The sequence below is a fragment of the Esox lucius genome, chromosome 3 (assembly GCF_011004845.1).
Source record: "Esox lucius isolate fEsoLuc1 chromosome 3, fEsoLuc1.pri, whole genome shotgun sequence".
Classification (NCBI taxonomy): Eukaryota; Metazoa; Chordata; class Actinopteri; order Esociformes; family Esocidae; genus Esox; species Esox lucius.
In genome coordinates, this window is record NC_047571.1 from 22,482,285 (window position 1) to 22,494,482 (window position 12,198).

At 45.7% G+C, this 12,198-nt stretch overlaps 1 protein-coding gene across 4 annotated transcripts in view; it reads right to left on the minus strand.

The window, feature by feature from the left end:
• yeats2 (YEATS domain containing 2) overlaps positions 1-12,198 on the minus strand; it is a 30,200-nt gene that overhangs the window by 2,671 nt on the left and 15,331 nt on the right. For 3 of the 4 annotated variants that reach the window (XM_029118778.2, XM_029118777.2, XM_034291449.1), the window contains exons 18-27: positions 10,159-10,308; positions 6,864-7,058; positions 6,006-6,390; positions 5,693-5,827; positions 4,730-4,876; positions 4,448-4,622; positions 3,551-3,627; positions 2,749-2,828; positions 958-1,168; positions 295-530 (exon numbers count right to left, since the gene is read on the minus strand). In XM_029118778.2, the coding sequence (XP_028974611.2) occupies positions 295-530; positions 958-1,168; positions 2,749-2,828; positions 3,551-3,627; positions 4,448-4,622; positions 4,730-4,876; positions 5,693-5,827; positions 6,006-6,390; positions 6,864-7,058; positions 10,159-10,308 (1,791 nt within the window). The remainder of the gene's footprint in view (positions 1-294; positions 531-957; positions 1,169-2,748; positions 2,829-3,550; positions 3,628-4,447; positions 4,623-4,729; positions 4,877-5,692; positions 5,828-6,005; positions 6,391-6,863; positions 7,059-10,158; positions 10,309-12,198) is intronic. The other variant, XM_029118779.2, reaches the window with a different exon arrangement.

Consider the following 12,198-nt stretch of genomic DNA (forward strand, 5'->3'; position numbering starts at 1 on the left):
TAATCCAAGACGCTGGGAATTTTAGATACAAAGCTGTGCTAATGCTTGGAGTGTATTGTCACATTTCCAATCACTGCATCTCCATCCACTAACATAAATAAAGCACTGCGCAACCTGGCACCCTCCGTCTTCATCGTCTATAGCCTGCCTCTAACCTGCTAATGAATAATGTACTGAATTTCACTGCAAAGTGGACATTCTTGTCTGAGTTAGAGGGGGAGACCATCCCTAAGTAAGGACCAACCTCGCCAAGTGACTGATCTGCTAGTGTGGACTAAACAACTTCCTACTAACCTGTTGGGCTGTGTCGCTGATGAACTGGGTCGCGGGTTCTGGAGCAAGGAAGTACTTTGGTTCAGGGTCATCTTCCTGTTCCTCCTCCTTGACCTTTAACCTCTGGGAAGGAGGAGTCACACTGATGATGTCCAGGACCTCATCGTCATGGTCCTCGGGCTCAGTCTTCAGCAAGGTCTGTAGCTGCTCCAACCGCTGAACCAGCTCCTCACAGCTACCCAGAGTAGAGGGGCACTCTGCTCAAAGAGGAGAACACACACGAGCACACACACACACTTAAACATAGCTCTACAGACAGAAAAGGTGATCTAGGCCAAAAACGAGAGAAAGGGTGAGTGACAGAGGTGAAGAGAGGGAATGAAAAGGAGAACGATAAAAGGTGTGCACATCCAGGCCGTCAGAAAAGGCTCAAGTGGCTGTGAATCATCAGGGTGGTCTCCTGTCTTCTCCAATCAGGACAAAGGACACAATTCATTAACAGTGCCTGAGTGTGAAAACAGGCTGAACAAAGCAGCAGGCAGGGAGGCAGGAAGGCACTGGATTTGGGGGGTTTTAGAAGGACAAACAAAATGTTTATTTTTAACACAAACATTACATGTGGTTTCACACTAACACCCACACACTACACAACAACACCCACACACACACAGCCGGCCACTGTACCTGGCTCGTTGTCTATCTGTGTCAGGATGTCCTCCATGGATCCTTCCTCAGGCCGAGCGCTGCGCTGGGGCTCGGGGTCCGGGGGCGTGTAGCCTCGCTGTCGGCACCACTGGACTACCTCTCTGGTCTTAGGGGGGGTGAGGGCCTGCAGGCGTGGGCAGCGCTCCAGCACATCCTGGACCACACGCTTCACAGCCACCGCCCGCTGGAGCTACCAGGAACACAGACCAGGCCAACTTTGAAATGTGGTCATCCTAATTTACTCAACAACACACATTAACACACGCGACACTCAAACAGTCAGAAACAGAGACACAAGTGTTCTGCATAACAACCCTGCCAGCTGGGATTCTCCATAGTTCCCAGCAATAAACACTGAACTAAAACATAGACATGTTGAGTGTTGCTTCCATGTTTCATCAGCAGAAATAAGAGATCCCACACATTTACCATATACAGATGTAAAAAAATCAACCCTGATATATTGTGCAAGGAATTGCTAACATCTTTGTTAGCGAGCATTTCTCCTTTGCCGTGATGTATTTAATCTACCTGCCAGGTGTGGCAGACCAAGTGTAACCAAGCCAGTCCAGACCCTATCCTCAGAGAACAGACACCAGGGTCTTTAGTGGGCAAAACCCCTCTGCTGGAAAAGTGTTCATATGAGTCCAGGTTTCAATTCTACAGGGCTGATTGCAGACAACGTGTATGGGATTGGGTAGAACAGCGGTTTGCTACTGTCATGGTTGTGAACAGAGTGCTCCATGTCAGTGGGGTTACGGTGTTGTATTGATGAACAGAGTGCTCCATGTCAGTGGGGTTATGGTGTTGTGTTGATGTCATGGTTGTGAACAGAGTGCTCCATGTCAGTGGGGTTATGGTGTTGTGTTGATGTCATGGTTGTGAACAGAGTGCTCCATGTCAGTGGGGTTACGGTGTTGTATTGATGAACAGAGTGCTCCATGTCAGTGGGGTTATGGTGTTGTATTGATGAACAGTGCTCCATGTCAGTGGGGTTATGGTGTTGTGTTGATGAACAGAGTGCTCCATGGTAGTGGGGTTACGGTGTTGTATTGATGAACAGAGTGCTCCATGGTAGTGGGGTTACGGTGTTGTATTGATGAACAGAGTGCTCCATGGTAGTGGGGTTATGTTGTAGATTTCAATCAACAGCCAGCTCAAATGGTGGTCACACCAGATGTTTTCTGATGCTCAGCCTGGACCAGCACATACTGCATCCGTGTCATGTGACATCCATAGAGCAGGGCCTAATGAATTTAGGTAAATTGACTTGAAATGTATTCCTCTTCAAATAGGTTTTTCACTGTTGACAAAAAGAGCAGCCCTCTCTTGAGTTTCCCAGGCATCCTGTCCCCTGAAGCTCCTCTGCTAAGATGTGAGTTTCCATACTAAAGTCAGTAGTCAGCCCCAGGAGCGTCATTACCACACATCATTACCATAGCCCAGGCACTTCCTCCCATCATAGTCTTTTACCCAGTGTCAGAAGACTGACTGCCAGGCAGAAAGAAGAAAGCAAGGTCAGACTGCTTTCAGAGATCAAATGGGTCCACAGAGACTTGATAGCAACTGGGGTACAGTGAGTGTGTCTCGTAGAGATGAAAGACCAAGACGATGACGGAGCAAACAGACAGACAGAGACGAGCACCAGACTGGACAGGGAGACATGAGGTTAGCAGGAAATATGCAGAGTCACTGTCTCATCAGAACACACACCCGACTTATGAACTATGACCTGTCCACACACTGTTCATTGCCAACAGGACAGCTTACCTCTGCAGCCCTGCGTTTCCCGATGTTCCAGGAGTAGTATTGCTCCGTAGACACTGCACAGAACGGATGGGAGTCTTCGGCTGAACAACACAACATGACACAAATAGCATATGAACAGGGACATTAGCCAAAGTCTGTGAAATAATAATAATAATAACTAGAGACCTGGACATCAAACAGGGCAGTCCAGGTAAAAAATGACACGCTTATTACAGCCCCACTTATAGACCAGTGCCACCTACGAGCCAGCGCCCCCTATGGGCCAACGCCACCTATGGCCCATCATGGTAACGACAGTAGCAGCACTGGCCTTCTTTTAGGACAATTTACAAATGGCCTATAACAATGGCCTGCCAAATTAGAAAACATTTGACCATCAACTTTCTGAGTTATTACGCCAGTTTAAGCAAAATTAATATTGATAATTCCAAGGGAAACAGTAATAGGAAACCTAATAATAGACAGGATGTATAGTGCTGTTCTACCAACTGAGTTAGTGCTATGGGAGGGCTGACCTCCTCCACCTAGGTTCATGCCAGACTGTTCACCACTCTATGAGGAGTAGTGAGGAGTGGAACATGCCACTGAGGAGGAGGAGTAGGTGGCCATGAGGGAAATGGCGCCAGGACACTGGGGTTAAAACCTCTTACATTAAAACCGCAACGTGATTTTAATGACCACCGAGAGTATAACGTCCCCCCCGAGCCATTCTAGCTTTGTTTCTATGACAACTCAGTGAACAAGAATGTCTTTAAAAGGAACCAGGAGGGAGAATGAAGAGACATGAAAGAAAGGAGCTCACTTTTCTCTGGTACAATGAGGGGGAACTTCTTCACCACGGCGGTGAGCAGCTGCATCAGGGTCTCTATATGTTCCGTACTAAGGAGCACACACACACACAATGAAAACAGATGTAAGTGTAGAGCCAAAAACATCAATGTCTATGCTAGTGCTGCTATGCTAACCATTGGCCATGGTCCTGTTGTTAACCAATGACCATGGTCCTGTTGTTAACCAATGACCATGGTCCTGTTGTTAACCAATGACCATGGTCCTGTTGTTAACCAATGACCATGGTCCTGTTGTTAACCAATGGCCATGGTCCTGTTGTTACCCAATGACCATGGTCCTGTTGTTAACCAATGACCATGGTCTTGTTGTTAACCAATGACCATGGCCCTGTTGTTAACCAATGACCATGGTCCTGTTTTTAACCAATGACCATGGTCCTGTTGTTAACCAATGACCATGGTCCTGTTGTTAACCAATGACCATGGTCCTGTTGTTAACCAATGGCCATGGTCCTGTTGTTACCCAATGACCATGGTCCTGTTGTTACCCAATGACCATGGTCCTGTAGTTAACCAATGACCATGGTCCTGTTATTAACCAATGACCATGGTCCTGTTATTAACCAATGACCATGGTCCTGTTGTTAACCAATGGCCATGGTCCTGTTGTTAACCAATGGCCATGGTCCTGTTGTTAACCAATAGCCATGGTCCTGTTGTTACCCAATGACCATGGTCCTGTTGTTACCCAATGACCATGGTCCTGTTGTTACCCAATGACCATGGTCCTGTTGTTCCCCAATGACCATGGTCCTGTTGTTCCCCAATGACCACGGTCCTGTTGTTACCCAATGGTCCTGTTCACGGTATACATTGTTTGGTTGGGGCTTCATCAAAGTTGTTCTTACTTGATGACCTCAACGAGGTGGTGGGTTGTGACATCAGCGCCCTGCTCCAGTTTGACTGAGGCGCAGGCAGTGGGGGGGGCAGGTACAGGGGTTGAGCAAGCGACAGGGGCTGTTACCGGGGGCGACGGAGCAGGTGTAGTAGAGATGGGTGTAGAGAGTCCTGGCTCAGTCTTGACTGTAAAGGAGAGAAACAGTGTAAGAGATGGAGCTCAATACACACTACACAAGAACAGCTGTGAGGAAGAAGGGAGAGAAAGACAGGGGGAGGGACGCTCCTCTCACCTTGAGCCGGAGGCAGGGGGAGGGAGGGGGTCGGGAAGGCCTGGGCTCCAGCTGCACGACTGGGAGTAGCTCCGGCTGCAGGGCTGGGAGTGGCTCCAGCTGCAGGACTGGGAGCTGGCCCTTTACATACACTGCTAGACTGGACTACTAGACACACACAGACACACACAGACACAGAGACACAGAGACACACACAGACACAGAGACACACACAGACACACACAGAGACACACAGACAGACACAGAGACACACAGACAGACACAGAGACACACAGACAGACACACACAGACATAGAGACACACAGACAGACACAGAGACACACACACAGACAAAGAGACACACAGACACAGAGACACACAGACACACAGACAGACACAGAGACACACAGACAGACACAGAGACACACAGACAGACACAGAGACACACAGACAGACACAGAGACACACAGACAGACATAGAGACACACAGACAGACACAGAGACATAAACAGACAGAAGGAGCAGGCAGACAGACAATCAGACAGTCAGTAAGACAGAGAGGAGAGAACAGGAACAACACAGACGAGTTGTGAATGTATAATGAATGAGACAGCGATTTTAGCTGTGAAGGTGACAGTCTTTCTGGTCTCCATGACTCAACAGCTAAACCTTTATCTTCCCACAAGCAGGTCCGGGCTAAAAACTGGTGCCCAGACCCCCTCCTCAGAACACTGACAGAAAGTTCATACGGACCCAGGTGGACAGTGTGTCAGGAGTTTTAATATTCCAACACCCTTGGTCATCATTGTTTCCAACTACCCGGGGAGTAGGCAGAATCCCATAGCATACGCTACAGATCAGACTCTACAGACCTACAAGGACATTCTATCTACTGGTTTTCCACTTTCCTACACTGTTTTGAGTCATTTTCTGATGGACTGATTGATATGGTATATTTGATGACGGCGTCATCTCCACTCTTACCTTTGCCAACCGGCATGAGTATGGTCTGTAGCCCCCCTGTGGCTGTGCCCACCCCCAGCTGTTTGAGCTGGTTGGTGGGGATGGTCAGGACTGTCTGCTGGGAGCTGGACGCGCCCGAGTGGATCTTCAGCATACCTTGAAGATACCAGAACACAGGATAACACTTAGATAGGAGGTTGCATTTGCCCTTGTACATTATCTATTCATTGTACATCTATGTTTTATTCACACAGGTGATCCCACTGACATTAAAAATGAAGACCTGTCCCAAAAAAGCAGCAATGCATTTCTTGCATTAATATTATCTTGCTACCTGAAAGAGTGGCCGCAGTCTTCCCTCCCCCTGCAGTCATTCCACTGACCAATGTGGTGCTGGCACTCTTTGGCACGCCCACAACCGTAGACCCCGCCCCTTTGGCCATGCTGATGACGGGCATGTTGTTTACACTCTTGGCCACCGTGACCACGGTGCCAGATGGGTTAGGACCCTTTGTCAAGGTGACGGTCGCAGCGGCACCCTTCGTCATGGTAACCAAACCGGCAACACTTTTGGTAACGGCAGTTGCCGTGGCGTTCTTGGTCATGGTAACGGCGGTAGCGGCACTGGCGTTCTTTGCGGCACTGATGACTGCGGCCTGGTTGGCTGCCATCAGGACAGAATGTGACAGAGGTTTGGCCTGAACCGAACCATCCGCAAGCTGGAACCAAAAAACAACAGCAGCTGTTAGGGGGAGGTAAAACTCAGGTTTGATGCCTGACATTTAACCATGTTACAATTAACCACATGGGGAGATAAGAGAAAGAGATGCACATCTCAGGGAACAGACGTCGATAATTTAGTTTCATAACTCGTGTTGTGTCAGGTTCCACAGCCGTAACTTCCATTCTGCAGCTCCACTGATAAAGCCCATCCTTTGTAATTATTTCTAAGAGGTGGACTGATCAGGCAGGGCCAGTGGGTTTACGCTGTTCTAGCCGGAACAAAGGAACACATTTCTCTCTGGCAAGACACTGACATTCCAATTAACAGTTCTGGGAGAGCGGCGTTCAAAGATGGGGATCAGGCACGGAAGAGAGACTTCATGTTTGAATAAAATACCAGAGGATTTAGTTCTAATACAGGGTCTTTTGGGGAAGGCAGCCCCGAATTCTCCAAACTCCTCCCACTCACCTGATGACTGACAGTTGCCGTGGCAGCGGGGATGGTGACAGCACTGGGGGTGGAGCTAGTGGCAGTGATGACTCCGCCTGTCATCCTGAGTGTGGTTGTGCCAGGTTTCGACAGGTGAGCAGCTGTCGCTGTGGTTACCATCTTCACTGTGCCATCAGACAGCTTTACCTGGGAGGCTTGGGACCCGCCCAGTGCCTGCCAATACATTCCATTCAAACAGTATCTTAAAATATCCTTCGTGTATTCAACCGAATAGTAGGTGATATTACCCACGTCAGATTCTTCTTATTCTTATACCTAGATCTTCTGCTCAAATCGTTATAGGCTATTAGCTGGTTAGTGTCTTTTTTCCCCAAATGTCAGAAGCAATGCTTTGTTTGCAGTCTCTGCATAATTTTGATATCTAAGATTGCAAATACATTACTCAGCAAGGTCATTATCATAGTATATTGTTCCAGATGCATGTCCACTGTGCACAATAGCCTGGGGAGATTAAATTGATTAAATACATTACTCAGCAAGGTCACTATCACAGTATGTTGTTCCAGATGCATGTCTACTGTGCACAATAGCCTGGGGAGATTAAATTGATTAAATACATTACTCAGCAAGGTCATTATCATAGTATGTTGTTCCAGATGCATGTCTACTGTGCACAATAACCTGGGGAGAATAAATTCATTAAATACGTTACTCAGCAAGGTCACTATCATAGTATGTTGTTCCAGATGCACATCAACTGTGTACAATAGCCTGGGGAAATAATATTCTGGTAGGAAATTCACATTTCAGATTAAAGAGATTAGGACAATATACAATTCCTTAACAATACCTTCAGAGGGGCCATCAGTTCAATAAGTGACCTAGCTCAACATGATTGCTAATTCAGACTGACCCACATAAGGCAGCTCCATCTTAAAAAAACTGCACTTAGCATGATCCCCCTTCACATAACAGAACTCCACCTGAAACCCTTTTGTAATTGAATCAAGAGAAATGAGAGCATTAAGCTACTGCATGATGTTAATACCCAAGCAGACAAGGCCCCAGTGGAACAGAGAGGAGCTGTAGATGAGAGGGGGGTTTGGAAAAAAGATGAAAATGCTAATTCTGGTTATACTTGCACAGTGAGGGAAGTGAAAGCACGGTCTCAGACATATACTGCAGTCCTCTTAAATGTCTGGTACACAATAACGTACTCTCGAAAAGGTACCAAACACCACATTCCCCAACTTAGTACAGCATTTGCTCGTGTTTTTTTTATAAGGGGCCGAAAACATAAAAGCAGTGAGAGAGGTTGTACAACACATCCACAGAAAAATAGACTTTGGCAGCTCTAAATACAGGCTCTGTGAGTCCATAGCGCTGCAATGATAAGATAGACTGGCAGAGGAAGACAGAATGTTGCAAATGAATGGCGGTAATAAGAAAAGAAGAGAGCAGAGACGCAACGACAATTAGTCAACATTAAAGCTCAGCCTGAGGCATAATTACTAGCTCTAATCAGGGCAAACAAACAGACAGCATAAACAACACTGCCTAACCAGCCAGCTCCAGACCTCACAGCAGAACACATTGTTGCTGTAGTCACAGACAAGTACACTGGATTTATGAAGGAGCTGAATCAGATGAGAACAAACATGTTCTGTTGGGGGGGTACTAGAGGCCTGGAGTTGGGAACAACTATTCCAGAACATGCATGTTGTGACAAGATACAACTCCATAAGGCAGTTTGAAGGCCTGTGTACTGAAGGACTGTGTGTGTAAATGTGCACTGTCAAAATCAACAGAGTCTGGCATTCACTGCTCTATATTCACCCTCAAATTTATGATATCAAACGGAATCAAATACATTAAAGTTATTTTTACATCAGCCCTTGTAATAAAGTGCTTATAAAGATACCCAGTACAGTGGATAGAAAAAAAATACAAAACCAAGGAAGAGGCAGGAACCTAGGAGGAAACCTAGAGAGGAACCTGAGGGAGGAGACAGGCCCACTAATGCTGCAGAAATCGGTTGTAACCGAACCCACCGGATGCAGCAATCACAATATGGTGGCAATACAAATGAAAGACATTACAAAGGCAGGATCTAAAATGTCAGATAAGCAATCACTGAGATACTGTGGAAATTCCCTGGCATGTAGTGAGGAGCAACCCGATGCTTCACACGAAATGTTTTGGAGAATTCCTTCCAGATACAGATAAGTATGCACCCATTAGGAAACTCACTGTTAGTGCCAACAAATCCCCAGTGGCCAAGTCTGGTCGCACAGAAGAGAGACAAAATTACAGTATGTAGAAACCACGTAACTACACAAAAATAAGAAATAGTACAAACAACTACTTAGGATGTAAGTAATTCTAATTTTGAAAGAAAGAAGGTTAAAAGATTGCAAAAGCTCTGGAGTCTCTAAATGACGTTTTGGGCAAAAGCTTTGTGCGAACACAGCTCCAACCTTCATTAAAGCAGTAGGCTCTAATAAAAGCCTTTGATATGGATAACCATTTTATTGTCAGAAATGGCAAATTGAGGCATGACATGACATGCTGAGACATCATATTCATACATAACTCACCAAATAATGAAAGGCAAGCACGGGTTAGAATTTCACAAAGTTAATGTGAAGGAGATAAATAAATATTAATATTGTCAATAAGGATGGGCCTGGTCAGGTACTGGGGTTGGTAGCAGATGATATTACCAGTAGTTTTTGCCTACAGGGTATTGTCTGCCCCAAGACCAGGAAGGAAGACAAACTAATTCCACTACCCAAAAACATTATAGTCAGGGTTAACCCAAAAACAGCTAAACACCCTTTCACTCAGCTGGCTCAGCCCTGAAACAAATAACCGATGATCCGATTTAAAGAAATCCATAATAGGAAGATTGTGGGAGCTGTACTGCTACAGACGACATTCAATTATAACTGGGAGCAACTTACAATTAGTAAGTTAGGTTTCAATTCAACCTTTGATAACATCGATCCTAATCTATTGCTAAAAGAATGCAGAGGGACGTGACTACTGACTTCATTCAGCTTGCAGGCATCTGACCCATCACTGGGATCCACTCTGTCAGGCTTACCTCCCCTAGCCTGATGAAACAAGGTCAACAATGCACTGCCCACTGGACCGACCCGAAATGACCCGTGTGGTTGAACCTCCAAATGAAGCACCTTACACTCCAGCACCACTCATTAATTTGTTCAGTACAAGTTTGGAATGCATACTGACCTGCTAGGCTGTGTATATAACTATGTCGTTAATGGAAGTCTCCCTGTATAGTACTGACCTGAGCCAAAATGGCAGCCTTCTGACCAGCGGTGACCCGAATGGCCTGCTGGGTGACCGCTGCAGGGGACGACACCACGTTACTGGCGGAGCCTGTTGCCCCGTGCTTCCCCACGCTCTGCGACGCCGGCTGACCAACCAAGAAAGTGCCCTTGGAAAGAGAAAAACACAACTCAGCAGTGCACAGCTTCAGAAGGTATTTTTTGAAAATGGGGTAGAAGCGGAGCCGGGAAAGTAGATATTTTTTCTGTTTCTTCTGGGGTTTTGGAGTGTGTGTGAGCGGTAGGCATGGTGCTGAGAGGGTTGCAAAATTAGTCAGCATTTCAAAGGGGTTGGCTGAATTATTTAGGCGATTTGAGGACATGGTAATTGTGTGTCCGTGTGTATTACATTAATTAGCTGCTACCAACCGAAGGAGCGGTACAAAGAAAGGGCCAGGTTTTTGTGATGTAAAAGAATGAGACAAAGATAAATCATGTCAGAACTTTCCACTTTTAATGTGACCTATAATGTGAACAATTCAATTGAAAAACAAATTGAAATCTTCAAGGGGGAAAAATAAAAAATAAAAACGTACAATAACCTGGTTGCATAAGTGTGCACACCCTCTTATAACTGGGGATGTGGCTGTGTTCAGAATTAACCAATCACATTCAAACTCGTGTTAAATAGAAGTTATTAAACACCTGCCATCATTTAAAGTGACTCAGGCAGTGATTCATCACAAATAAAGTTCAGCTGTTGCATCTCAGAGCAAAAGCCATGGTCCGCAGGGAGCTTCAAAAGCATCAGAGGGATCTCATTGTTCAAAGATATCAGTCAGGAGAAGGGTACAAAAGAATTTCCAAAGCACTAGATTTACCATGGAACATAGTGAAGACAGTCATCATCAAGTGGAGAAAATATGGCACAACAGACACATTACCTAGAACTGGACGTCCCTCCAAAACTGATGAAAATACAAGAAGAAAACTGGTCAGGGAGGCTTCCAAGAGGCCTCCAACATTAAAGGAACTGCAAAAATTTCTGGCAAGTACTGGCTGTGTGCTACATGTGACAACAATCTCCTGTATTCTTTATATGAATGGGCTATGGGTTAGTATGTTTGGTTAGTATGTTTGGCTCAAAAACAACACTGCACATCACCCAAAGAACACCATACCCACAGTGAAGCATGGTGGAGCAGCATCATGCTTTGGGGCTGTTTTTCTTCAGCTGGAACCGGGGCCTTGGTCAGGGTGGAGGGAATTATGAACAGTTCCAAATACCAGGCAATTTTTGCACAAAACCATCAGACGTCCGTTAGAAAGCTGAAGATGAAGAGGAAGTTCACCTTTCAGCATGACAACGACCCAAAGCACACATCCAAATCCACAAAAGCATGGCTTCACCAGAAGAAGATTAACGTGGTGAATGGCCCAGCCAGAGTCCAGACCTGAATCCAATTGAAAATCTGTGGGTGATCTGAAGAGGGCTGTGCACAGGAGATGTCCTCGCAATCTGACAGATTTTGAGTGCTTTTGCAAAGAAGAGTGGGCAAATATTGCCTTGTCAAGATGTGCCATGCTAATAGACTCCTACCCAAAAAGACCCGAGTGCTGTAATAAAATCAAAAGGTGCTTCAACAAAGTATTGGTTTAAGGGTGTGCACACTTATGCAACCAGGTTCATTTGAGTTTTTTATTTTTTACCCTCAAAGATTTCAGTTTGTTTTTCAATTTAATTGTTCGCGTTATAGGTCACATTAAAGGTGGAAAAAGTTCTGACATGATTTATCTTTGTCTCGTTCTTTTACATCACAAGAACCTGCCATTTTAACAGGGGGGACTTTTTATATCCACTGTATCTACATGTGACCTCTCCACAGGCAATGATTTTCCAAAAAGCGATGAGTGAGAGCAGTGAGCGTTGATATGAAATTATCTCTGACCCAGATTTGGATTTTTGGTGGTAGGAGCGCAGTTATAAAACGCAGAGACTTCATCAGTATTTGTCGGGTTAATGCAGAGACAGCGTTGTTCTAGAGGGGAGAGCTGAATCA